This window comes from Morone saxatilis, unplaced genomic scaffold (assembly GCF_004916995.1).
Source record: "Morone saxatilis isolate NCDOM2014 unplaced genomic scaffold, NCSU_SB_2.0 Contig2, whole genome shotgun sequence".
Lineage (NCBI taxonomy): Eukaryota > Metazoa > Chordata > Actinopteri > Moronidae > Morone > Morone saxatilis.
In genome coordinates this window covers 5,483,761-5,497,023 of record NW_023339762.1, presented here as the reverse complement: position 1 = coordinate 5,497,023, position 13,263 = coordinate 5,483,761, and the positions used below count along the sequence as shown (strand labels likewise).

The 13,263-nt window shown below is 40.1% G+C and overlaps 2 protein-coding genes across 2 annotated transcripts; both read right to left on the bottom strand.

Annotated features, from left to right (window-relative positions):
* Positions 1-300: 300 nt before the first annotated feature.
* On the bottom strand, positions 301-3,043 carry LOC118331042 (hyaluronidase PH-20-like). Its single transcript, XM_035665805.1, has 3 exons — positions 2,099-3,043; positions 924-1,013; positions 301-832 (listed from the first exon to the last, which is right to left on the bottom strand). Exons 1-3 carry the CDS (start codon positions 3,041-3,043, stop codon positions 419-421), a joined length of 1,449 nt encoding a protein of 482 aa, XP_035521698.1. The 3' UTR covers positions 301-418.
* A 6,315-nt stretch (positions 3,044-9,358) lies between these two features.
* LOC118331041 (hyaluronidase PH-20-like) lies at positions 9,359-12,984 on the bottom strand (the record flags this gene model as incomplete). Its single annotated transcript, XM_035665804.1, is given in 3 exon segments — positions 9,359-9,448; positions 10,223-11,147; positions 12,949-12,984. Coding segments are annotated over 2 exon segments (1,008 nt in total), but the record flags the coding sequence as incomplete, so codon positions are not given.
* Positions 12,985-13,263: the final 279 nt, after the last annotated feature.

Below are 13,263 nucleotides of genomic sequence, written 5' to 3'. Positions count from 1 at the left end.
TGGTCCTTGAATTGAGATTGTTTGGTTGAATAGCTGTAATTTAATAAATTGCAAATGTGTTTGATGGAAATTTGAAAATGTGTTTTTCTTATGGTGTCATACCAAAATCTTATATTAAGACCTTAATAATAATAATAATAATAACAATGACAATAATAATAATTATAATAATAATACATTTTAAACCTTATTTTAGTATTGTGCTCACATGCATATTCTGAAACAAATGTGAATAAAATTGTGAGTGAGAGATTTGGCTAAACTGAATTTATAATATCTTTAATAAAAACACAGGTAAAAACAGTCAGAAATAACAAGAAAAAAACAAGGTGAACAGTGAACAGTGGAATTGTCTTTTAACTGCCTGCAACCACATGCTCTGTATCACAGGTATCAGTTTTGTGTTATTCATTTATATTTACATCACAGCAGACTTCAGACACAGTAGCATTATCACCGCCAGGAGGGGACGGGGCCTGTCAGCAGCTTGATCCCTCGTGGTGATAAAAGCCTCATTGATGGCGTTGACCGTTAGGACCGATCTGCACGGCTCCTCGCTGTAGCACATGCAGTCGAAGTTGCGGTCAAACCAGTTGATGTCATCCTGGGAGAGGCTACCACTCACAGTCAGTGGGCCACCGCGGCGCTGCTGCTGGATCCGGTAACGCATGGGGTCGAGGTGGAGGTAGACGTCTTCCTCCCAGTGCTTCCTCACACAGCGACCTTGGCGCTGACATAGTGCCTCGCTGCAGAGTTGTGTTGCTGTGGAGACATTCAGGATGTATGGGTTCATGACCCGCTCCAGGTGGTGTCGAGCATCTAAGCAGGAGTCCTACAGGATTTTGGGACGGTTAAGTCAGTTAGTGGCTGTGCAGTGAAGTTGCAAACCGAGGAATAACCCCTAGAGTCAAGTCACTTTCTACCTCTGTGTCGGTGACGTTCATGTCACCCCAAGAAACTACGCCGGCGGCACCGAGTGCAGCAGCTTCTCCGATGGTGTTCACCAGATCAAACTGCAAAAAAGAACAAAAAAAAACATACAGAGCGACATCAGAGAAGAGCAGGAAATGGCCTTCCACACAGTTGTGTTGACTGAAAAACTGAAAAACTCCCCATTGAAGTTCAATAGTAAAATAAGCTTGTTAAAATCAAAAGAAACTCAAGAACACAAGTAAAAATCCCTACTATTTAAACAATAATGGCAATTTAAGATCATAGAGTTCCAGTGCGTAGGATTGAGTGGCATTTAGTGGCATAGTTGGAGATTGCAACATGAACAGCCCTTTCTAGAGCCAGTGGTTTGGTTTGTCCGTTCTGGGCTACTGTAGAAACATGGCGGATCAACATTGCAGACTCCATGGAAGGCAACCCGCAGCTTATATATAAAAGGCTCACTTCCTTGAAGGTAACATAACGATTCTCATTTTCAGATGATTATACACTAATGAAAACATCATTTCTGCCAACTGATCTTCCTAAATGTTACACACTGGACATGTATTCCTCCTGTACTCTAAGATTCATGGTAAACTAACTAACAGACTACATACAGAGAGCTTTATTTATCATTAGATTAAGAAGCGCACTGCGGTTTAACAACAACTGCCAACCAAGCAGGTTGAAATATCCCTTTTCTACTTTTTCTACTTTGTACTTGAGTTAACGTCAACTCAAGCAAGCAATCACCTTCACTGACTGTACCGCGGCCTATCTGCTATGCTGTCTGTGTGTGTGAGTGCTGAGCCCTGCCCTCTGTCCTGCAGAAGAGTACGCTAGTGCCACCATAAATGACCCTGCGCTCTGTATATCACATTATGACCATTATGATTAATGACCCTGTCTGCACTTGGTGCCCTATACACAGTGCATGATGTGTGTGTATGTATTGGCAGAGCTGGCTCCACGTGTGTGTAGTCAGTTAAACCATGTTAGTTTCTCTAGTCAGATAACATCTAACAGAGACTAAAGCACCAGTACTGTTGCTTCACCTTGTATCAGACACATGCCATCCAATAAGATTAGTATTTGACATTCATATGCATAGTATATAACAAAGTGACAAAAAGGAGCATGTTGAGCAATCTCTGGTGTGTCTGACCTCTGACATGTAGTCATCGATGCTGTCCTTGTACACCGGACGGATGTAGGCGTAGATGGGAATAGAGTAGGAGCTGTTTGGGAGCATTGACACCCTGATGGCCTCCTGGATGCGATGCCGGACGAACAGCTTTGCCTGCTGGGAGTCTCTGAGCACCAGCTCCAGGTAAATGGACGGATAGAGCGCTGTGGACTCTGTCCAGAGCCACAGGAGTTCATCGTTCCTGTTGTTTTCGATGGCAGGACACTCTCCAGTATAACCAGCCATGTCCTGGTTGTAGTCGTAGTTGTAGCAGTCGGGGTACAGGTAGTAACCCCAGAGTCTGTTGGGCCTCAGCTTCTTCCCAGTGCGGATAGATCGGAGAAAATACCTCTTGGCTGCACGTTCGAACACGATCTTTGCCCTTTCCTCTGCCTCGTCATCGGACAACGACACATTCCTCTTCTTGACTGTTTCGATAGAAATCTGTCGATAGATGTCCTTGCTTCCCCAATTTCGAACCCACTGTGGCCTCCACTCCTCAAAGTCAAGCACAGCAAGGCCCTGCTGGTCGTCAGGGATGTAGTACTCAATGTCTTGCTTAGCCAGGTCATGGTGTTCTTGCAGGTCTATGAGCTGTGGCAGGCCCTCGTCGTACATCTCGCCAGTGTCTTCGTCCACATAGGGGAAGATACCGAAGCGGTCAGTGTAGAATATGGAGATGCTCTGGTCGGTTGCTGTCTTCAGAGTGCTGCTGACAAAGTGGAAGTAGGAGAGGTCAAGTGGCATGCCGAAGCGGATATCGCACAGCTCGGTCGGGGCGTTCCACATGAACAGGAAGGGGTGGCCAGGATGGATGGGAGGGTCTGTCCTCGGTAAGGCCTGGAGAGAGCACGGCAGGGCCAACATTGTGATGAAGATGGAGAAGAAATGATGTTTGTCATCGATCAGTTTGACTTGGTTCATTTTGAAATGGTAATCTGAGGAAATAGAAACATATGTAAGAACAATTAGAAGAGTTCTTGATGTCTTCTCATCTTCTCAGATGTGCGGGGTTGTAGCATTAGCATTCAGGCTAACGATATAGAGAGGACAATGACCTCACACCTGTTATGCAGCTTACCTTGTTCAACAACAAGAAACAGAACAATAAACTGGTCTCTGTTCAAAGTCGCAGCAAATAAGGACAGCCGCAGGTTTAGGTGTATTTTTACAAATGTACATTTAAATGTTGCATTTTGGCATCACCGTGGCAACAACTGTACATGTATATGCAGCAAGTGATTGCTCCTCCAAACATTCTACATTTTTGTTTTAATATGTATTTTTTGTTGGACTTTGAGATGATCAAGCCAGTCAGACTGACCAGACCTGACCAGCCCACCACAAGAAGAAGAAAGGGAAGAGAGTCGAATAGGAGCCATGCTTGCCCAGCTTTTACTTAAGGCTGCTCCTGCCTAATGTCGGATGAAATAGGATTCAGGCTGGCCAAGCAGATGTGCCCACATCTCTATAGAGACCTGCTCCATCATCAACATCTTGGATCAAACCCTCGACGGGTGGACTCTGAGTTTACATCAATAATGCTCTGTGCTCAAATGCAGTCAGTGGATGGACACTGTTTCTTTTCATGTGAAGATGAAACCATATTATCATCACTGTCTTGTTGCTGCTGTTTACATTCCACCACAAGTAAATTCAAAAGATGCACATGTATATACTGATATACTGAATTATTTTATTTTATTTTATTTTATTTTATTTTAGCTACTGAGAAAAAAAACATTTTTGAGTAGAGGGGATCTTTATTTAGGCTAATGACCAATAGTATTGACGTATTCAGTTGTTAGTTTTGTCTGGTTACCTTTTACTACATTTTCTCAGTTTCACTGCTCAATTTCCCACCAGTTTTCAAATTCCCCAAAGTAGCCTAATATTTGGTCCATAACACACTTAGTTAACCACCACATATTTCTTTTTTTCCAGCTCAGCAGAACACTTCTGTTCAAGTTAAAACATGGAGTTGGAAAGTTTTGCATATAACAGCAGTGATACAGCACCACATGTCCTGACTTCATGGAAGATTTATGTGTTTTTATTAGACAAAGACTAAGGGCTGACTCAGTAATTGTTGAGGTATGAAACATCAGCAGCTTCAGTATTTCTTGCTCTCAGTTCATGGCAGCCACGCTCACTCACTTACTGAGACTGTGGGCCTATTAAGCTTTAAGAGCTCCAGAAGAGATTCTGTGTGGTGAAAGGCAGAAAACTCAAATAAAATTGAGAGAATTCTGTGTAGGAGTGACACCCTTTATGTTACCCAGAATCACATGAACCATTGTTAATATAAAAATATTCATTAGAACAGATTTACTCCACTCGAGTGCTCAACACCAGAGCCCATCAGGGGTATGTGCTCAGCCCCCTCCTGTTTACGTTGTACACCTATGACTGCATCCTCCGGGCATGAAGACAACTCAGTTGTGAAATGTGCAGATGACACCACTGTCGTCAGTTGCATTTCAAACATGCGATTCATATTGGGAGGAAATATATAATCTTGCAGAGTGGTGCACAGAAAACAACCTACTATGTCAGCAAAAACAAGGATTGTTGATTTTAGGAGAAAAGAAGCAAAGACACACACATCAGTGGAGCTGAGGTGGTGCACATTTCCTCACTGGTTAAGAAAGCTGAGAAATTACTACTATTTCTTAAGGAAACTATAGGAAGCATCGTGGCTGAAAGATCACAAACTGGCATGGGATGCGTACAGCCCAGGACAGGAGGACTGTGCAATGGGTGATTCAAATCGGCCAAAAAATCATTGGTACTCAGCTACCCAAAATCTTTTATTTTTATGTTTATTATTTAAATCTATACTTGAATTTAAATAATAAACATGGGATGGCAAGTTGGTGGCATAGAGAAATATATGCTGATTTAATCACTAACAGTCACACATGTCAATATTTGCTTGGAGAAGCCCCCAAATGAAGACATTTGAACTCAACAACTTTACGACATTGTAGCACATTAGTAAAGCATTAAATAGAAATATCGAATAATTAGAGATCAATAAATTGTTTCCAGATCTTCAGACGGACAAGTACATGTATTTTTTCATCGAACTTGAGCCTATCACTTAGTCTGTCTCTGTCTCAAACCTTACCAGATTCAATTACGTTTGTATGTATGTTAATTTCCAGACATGTTATTTTTTGCTTACACTGACTTATAAGACACAGTGACATTGCAAACACCATACTCACTTTTAAAAACATTGACTGATAGTTTTACACACACTACACAGTGTTAGCCTCAGTATCTTTACGAGGTCACAGGATCTGATGTGTAAGTACAGTATTCTTATCTCGAGGCAGGTTACAGCCTGACAGTTTTATGATTTCTGCTAGTTAAATTCTGAGTTAATAAATTAAATAACACTGCTGTCGCTTTATTTTCAAGGTAGAAACAATGTCACAGCTGTGAACTCGACCCCAGTAATGTTTATGTTATAAACCTTTGAACCCAAATGAGACGTCATTAAAAAGCACCAACCTGCTCTGGGGGTCCAACTTCCTGCTGTCCAAACTGCACACTCGGTGAGTTGCTAAACTATTACCTGTTAGTCATAAACACTAACCTTGCTCTCCTCTGTGAGTCTAAATAGCTCCTCTTTAAATAAGCGGTTGCAGGAGCTTCAATTACAGGCAGAACACTTGTGGAAACTTGTCAGAGGAGAATGATTTGTAGGCCTGAGGTGTTTTTTATTGGGATGTCCTGATGTGTTCCAGGCTGAGCCGAAGGAAATCTACCAGGTTTCATCATCAGAGTGATAAATCACATGAAGAACCAGCTTGGCTGATTGCATCACAGATCAACATCAACCTGTTCAAACTCACTTACTATCCACTGGTATTCAGTTGGGTTTTATTAACAAGTCTAACAAAGGGAGCTGGGAGAAAATCAATTCATTTTGATAAAGGCAAGGCAGTTAAAGCACGTTTTATACACAGGTAGATTCAACAGTAAAAAACAAGAAAGCTCAGAGTTAAAACAACAAACTTAAAATTTTAAATAATAGAATTATAAAAAGCATAATAAAGAAGGAGGAGATTAAAATAAAAGAATACAAAATAAATAGATAAATAGAAATAGTGAAAGCACAATAATAATAAGAAATATTTTTTAAAAAACATTTAGGTAAAAGCGCTTGAGAATAATACATTTTAATAATAATACATTAAAAATGAGGTTTATTTACTGTTATGTGATCAAAAAGGAGGAGGGGCGTGTCCTAAACTCACAGACGTCATTGGGCTTCTCTCAGGCCATGGCCACGTTATCTCCTCCACTGTTTGTGTTTTTTCCCCTGCCATCTGCGCTGATGTGCGTGGTACGCTGTTGTTACCACAGGTGTGTGTAGTCTACTGGTTTGCCTCCAGGGCTTTCTGACACAAATCATTAGCAATCTTTGTTGGAAGTATGGAGCATATGACTGGATAAATGAGTCTTGGATTATAGTTGCGTGAGTCTGGAGAGCGTGTTTTGGATTCATTCTGGGTTCACATGGAGGCATTGGCAGGAGAGAAAAAAAGTCTTCAGGAATTCAAGGCAACGCGAGGTGAGTCATTTATACAGGCCTACAAATCATTTTGGGAATGAAGTGCAGAAAGCGTCAGAGCATCTGCTCTGCCTCTGCGACCTGCATGTTTCTGTCACCTTTTTCCCCTGACACAGTTAGTGCTGTGGTTTGTGGTCATATTGAGGCTGGGTTTGTGAAGTCCTCTGAGTGTGATCCAAAGTGCAAATGTAAAATGTGTGAGAAAACAACAACAAAAGTGCTGCAGTTCTGAAAAGATGCTCTGGTCTACGAATATTGTTCTCCAGATTTAATAAAACATGTTTGTTTGACCCCAACAAATGTCACATCATCATGATTTTAATTGTTTTTTCAGTGAAAATTAAATTTGTTATGCAAAAATGATCATTCCCACACTAATTATGAATCATATCACAGTTGCAGTAACTGTCCAAATAATTGCAGTATGATTTTTTTTTTTACCCACATCATGAAACTGTTCCAAAATTCTAAATTTCCTGCCTATAATCCCACAAATAAGATGATAATTTATACCCACGATCAATACAAGTATTACACATCCACAATCCGCGAGAAATCCCACATGTTTTAAAACCCTTCATTTGTATTGAGTTAGGTTTTCTTGAAACAACAATCTTTAAAAAAGTCTTGTCAAAAACTTGCTTTGGGAATTTATTTACTTGTTTTGTTTTTTCTTCTTTTTACTTATAATCCTGATTTTTTATTAAACTTTTTCCTCAAGTTCCTTTGGCCGTTCGGGTTTTCAGTGTCTAATTATGTTGTCATGAACCAAAAAAATGCAAAAAAATTTTGCGAAAAAGCATTTTATAAGTAACGATTTTTAAGTTTTCAAGTTTCAAAAATAATCACATTTGTGTTCCTGATTTTTTAAAATAATAATTTTTTTCCATTTTACATTTTTCCTGTTTTTTAAAATAAAAACCCAGAAGATTTGGCTCATCAATTTTCAAAATTAAGAACAGTTTAGTTTTTTTTACTTTTGTAAATTTAAATTTTTTGTTTTCCAGCAGGGGCCGCAATTGGGACAAAATTTAAACCCAGTGGTTTTTTGGAAATTTTGTTGGGTTTTTGGGTGGGCAGAGTCTGGGTTGACAGCTCCCCTGCCGTTAGCATTGACCAGGTGAAAGTTTTTTTGTTTTTTCGAGCCCCAGGCGGTTCCATGTCTTTGCGGCGAAGGGGCGACCAATGGCCAACGTACCTTCCTCTCAGCCGCCAGAATTCTGAATTGACGGGTTTAGTTGGCCAGTATTTGGCCAGAAGTCGTAAATTTCCTTCCTGAATGCAAGCGCCCTTGCCCCCTTGCACACAAAACTGGCGCAGAGGCAATGGCGGCTGGCCGTCACGTTTGGCGATGTTTAATTGGGGTTTGAAGGTGGGATGTCAGGTTACTCAACGAAACCCAGAGAAACCGAAAAACAGCAGCCCTAGAGGGAGGAACGTGGGTTTGAGTAGACTCTTTGGTAAATGTTTTAGGAAGAATAAAAGGTCCTTCTTATCGGCTTTGAAGGGTCCAGTTGGTTAACATTAGAAAAATTAATGTGTCAGAAAATGATTAATCACTCTCCAGTCCCTCCAGGACGCAAAAGTAAGCAACAATTAAACAACAAAAAATTTCCACAATCCCCTTTTTGCAATTAACACAAATTCAACCAATCCTTGTGACCTTGCAATTTTGTCCAGTCACTGCAGCTTTTCTGCAGGTTTCCTGCACAAAACACTGAGTGTCATGTCTCCAAAATCACTTCCTATTTTCTAGTTGTAAAAATGCAGACCATGCAGACATGTGCATTGCAAACATTTCAAATGTACCCTGTCCAAACAGTGTGATTTTTTTTCACAAGGTGCCTTTGAATTATACAAAAAATAATAATATTGCAACTACTTTTGCAATTTTCACTTTCTCTCGCAGTTTCATTGCAAAGAAATGCCTAAAAATGTTTTATGCCGAAACAATTCCAAAAAAAGCAAGCAAGCTAAATCCTACACGATAGACGATATAGAAAACAAGACCTAGAGAAGAGACTGAAATATTTTTTGTCACATATTGAAATGTGAAATGTTCCGTCTGGACCAAAGTGGTGGGTGACCAGCTGATCAGCAGACAGGCTGATGTTGCAACTGCCACTAGCATGACTACAACCTTCTCCATAAATACAAAACTGTACCGTGTATATATATATATATGTTTTTTTCTTCTTTTTTTTCTGTTAGATTGTGCTACAAAAATAACAGAATACATCAAATAAGAATTAATACAAGAACAGAAAAGTCAAATGACTTTTGTCAGTTGAGATAACTAATGCTGTGTTGTTATAGCTGTCAGTTCCTCCTAAAAGAGGAAACAAAGGCAAATTTATTCTTAATATAAGTCATCTTGGTTACTGTTTTCAGACCTGTGAAGAGTATTACACATAAAAAAGTCTTCAAGTCTGTGTGATTATTTCCAGCTTCTCTCTCTCTCTTATACACAACATTTGTCTGACTCTCCCTCCACTGCAGCTCAAAACATTGGCAGAGAAAACAGAAAGAGGGAATATTCTGAAAAGACTAAAATCTCTTGCAGCATAGTTGTGTTAGCCTACATATTGGCTTGTTAATATTTGGAAAGACTTGGGAAAACAATCCTGTAATGACCAGTCCAACCAGTGAGTTACCTTGTTGTTGTAGTCTTTGGTTCCTCCCCACATTACGACCCCTGAAGCCCCCAGAGCTGCAGACTCTCCTATGGTGCTCACCAAGTCAGCCTGACGGAGGACAAACCACACAGGAGGTTTAATAGAATACTCCTACTAATATTTTTTTATATTAGTTTCATTTGTTTTAATAAAGTCTCTGTGAAAGTCAACATATAGAGACAACAAACTTGCTGTTACAGATAATCGATTTAATCACCAATGTCTTTTCCTTTTTTTTGTCAAAATGAGTTTAGTGTCACATAGTGATGCAGCTGGGAGCAGGAAGTGTTCTTTCGGGCTGGAATCCCATACAAGAGACAGATACAGATATAACACACTTCTTACTTAGACAGTATATTTCTGTGTATTTTTTGCCCAGTCAGCAATAGGGAACCCTGGCTGGGACAATTGTTAGGTACTATTTTAGGCAAAATACATTGCAAATATGATATGTTATCTTCATTAACATATTGTTGATTTACAGATAATAACCATAAATGGTCATTGTATTTCTTAATAAATATAATAATAATTGTACAAACAATAATCATCATGTATGATTTTTCTTTTTCTTTTTGCTGAAATCGGAGACATTTATCAAGATTACTCATAACATCCTACCCAGGCCTCTGAATTTACAGCAATTATAGGTCTGGTGTTATGTTTATTGACAGCCGTCTCTCTGTAGCAACCAAGCCGAGCCAACGTTTATTGTTTGTTTTCCAGGTATCCAAGCATCAGCATTGAAGAATCTTCAACCAGTGCCCAATACCAACTGTATTACTAACCTAAGGTTAGTGAAAAAGCATCTTAAGCTACTCTTAAGTAACTAAACTGGCTCACCTGGCTCAGGAACTTCTCGGTCTGGTCCCGGTACAGTGGCCTGGAGTAGACGTAGACAGGCATTGTGTATAGACGTTTAGGCAACATGGCAACCCTCAGCGCCTCCTGGACACGGTTGCGGACGTAGAGCATGGCCTTGGGGGAGTTCCTCAAGGTCTGGTGGAGGTAGATGGAGGGGAAGAGGGCGGTACTTCGCTCCCACAGCCACACCATCTGGTTGTTCTGCTTCTGGGTCTTGGTGGAGCACTTCCCCGTATAGCCAGGCTTGTCCCAGCCATAGTTGAAGCAATCAGGGAACAGATAGAAGCCCCAGCGGCGACTTGGACGTTCTCCGATGCCAAGGCTGATGGTCTTCTCCATGAAGCGCTGGCCGGCCTGCTGGAACTGGTTTTTTGCCAGGTTTGAAACTTTCTTTGATGATAAAAACGGGGCTATCTGCAGGGCGTGAGTGATCGACAACTTCTGATAAATACGTTTAGATCCCCAGTTCTGGTCCCATAGGGGGCGCCAGGACTCCCAGTCGATGACAGCCAGCCCAGGAGAGGAATCCTGGGAGATGAAGTGATGAATTTGACCACGGGCCTTGGCCAGATGCTCCGTCAGGTTCCCATTTTGGGGTACTCCGCCTCTGTAGCGCTTGCGTTTGCTGATGTCGACCTTAGGGTACAGGCCGAGGCGGTCTTCGTAGAAGATGGTTAGGAACTGCCCAGACACCGCAGCAGGGGTAGTCACAGCCTGGAAGGCTGCCGTGTCCAGTGGGATGTCGAGCAGTTGACACTGGTCAGTGGGGGCATTCCATATGGCCACAAAGGGATGGTCGTGGATCAGTGGCGGCTCAGTCGGCGGCAGTGCGAAGATGGTGGTGGTAGATCCGATGATACAGAGGGTGACGTAGGACAGGAAGGGCAGGGCCATCATGATAGCTCTGGACAAATGGAGGAAAGACAACAAATAAGTCTCAGTCCCAATTCAATCTCTGAAACACTCACCCTGCCTCCATTTTCACATGGAGGGGTTTTCATATCAATGGCCATCCCAAACCTGTGGAAAGGACGTGGACAATAAAACCCTCTGATAACTTTTAAAATATATAAAAAATCACCTTGGTCTACAATATAAACCCGTAGCTTCAATTTCACCTTTTCATGGTGGGTTTAAAATCACAGAATTTACTGGAACCATCACTTTGTCCATATAAATTTATTTGATTTGTGAATCATTAGTCTACAGGCTCATGTCAAACAGTGCAAAGGCTCCTTTTAGACTGAGCGACAACAACAATTTATTGTACGTCACACTGTGCGAGACGGGTCTAATAAATTCTGTTAGGCTGTTCCATATCAATTTGAGGCTGTCAGATGTGCAATGAATGCATGGTGAATTGTTGCACTATGGTGGAAGTAGTTTGCTACTTCTAAGCATTGAAAAACCTTAAAACAGTAAACCCTCATGTGTTTTTGTTACTAAACTTTCCATTCAAAAATGTAGTGCCACTCAGTGTCATTTCAAGTTGTGGATTTTAGCTGTCACCTTGTAAGAATTTGGTACTAAATTTTGCCTCAGGTTGACTTTGGTCCCCAAAGCTCAGCCATCAGCCATCAATGGTGTTTCACAGTGCGATCTGGGACCGCTGTTTCTGATTGATGACTGAAGATTCTCTCTCTCTGTTTCTCTCATGATTGTCAACTTTCCTCTCAGATAGCCCAAAATGAAACAGTGTATTGGGCCTAAAGATTGGTCTAATAAGATCTAAATTAATCTGTATCAGTCACAAACAATAACAGTTTGGAGGGATGTCCGATTGTTTGCCGTTTTTTTACCAATAGACACGATGTGATATGTCCGTGTTCACTTCTATGGGCATGTCCAATATGGCGGCTATAGACACTTCCTGCTGTGTTGTGGTTGGTTTGTAAACGTGGCTTACATAGAGAACATTTTGGTCCTACATTTCTAATGGTGTCACAATTTTGATGCAGCCTGTTTTTGGTCTCCATAGCTCTATATGTTCTTCATCAGTGTTTTACAGTGACATTAAAGATTTTACCTTGTTCCAAAAACTGTCGGCACATGCTGATTATTTTGTGGATGTTATGTTATGTTAAAACCTTGTTTATTTCCTTGTTTTGATATTTGTAGGATTAAAGAAAACATAAGGCATACTGAAAATAATAAGTTAGAAGATAATTGTTGTAATTGCAGTCTATAATTATAATATAATATAATATAATTCTATATATTATATAATTGTATTCTATTTTAGTGTGGCTTTTTCAACATCTGATTAAGGTTAGCTGGGACCCATTTACGTTTTTTCTTCTTTCTGTTGATCAATGAGCATTTTCCTGAACAAACAAACTATAACACGAAATAAAGAGAAATACATATTTCACTAAAGATTTCATGAACATAAACTAATCATAAAGTGTTTGTTTCTTATTTTCCAGAGACATTTTGTAGGGATGAGGTTTTCACTTGACAATCAAACGCAAATCACAGATTAGCTGTTATTAATGTGAAAGATTAACACAAAATCAGTCTGACAGTGAACTGTCTCTACAGAAGAAACTCAAAAACTGAGGACAAATCGTCCATATAATTGGTTCCACATCATTATATCCAGTAGTCTAATTTATTGTAGCAGATACAGTAAGTGAAATGCATATTTTAAATAGTTTTGCAGTGTTCTTATGTTTTTATGGAATAAAAGTGTTTTCAGTTCCTACCTGCTGCTCTCTTCAGTGACCTATGAAGGACTGTTTTCTGTTTCTAAACTTCTCTACGTCTCTGTTTTTTGCTGTTTCATTTGTCAGGAAACTGTTTCTTCACTCTGATTGATCGTTATCTGACTCCAACAACTTGCTCCAAACAATGTTAGAGCTGAAGTTGAAGTAAGTGTTGAAATAAAGACAGTTCATTGAATATTTTAGTTATTCAAGTTAACCATTAATTTCTTTATTTGAGTTTAAGATAATAGATAGCATCAAATATCAAAGTACATCTATGTTAACTGCACTAATACTTTAAATAAATAGATGGAT

Bases quoted from the DNA above. Each gene is read 5' to 3' on its own strand.
- LOC118331042 (XM_035665805.1), bottom strand. From the start codon at position 3,043: ATGAACCAAGTCAAACTGATCGATGACAAACATCATTTCTTCTCCATC. The intron at 1,014-2,098 runs GTCAGACACACC...TCTTTTTTGCAG, and splicing joins TCGATGACTACATGTCAGAG to TTTGATCTGGTGAACACCAT. The intron at 833-923 runs GTAGAAAGTGAC...AAAATCCTGTAG, and splicing joins TGAACGTCACCGACACAGAG to GACTCCTGCTTAGATGCTCG.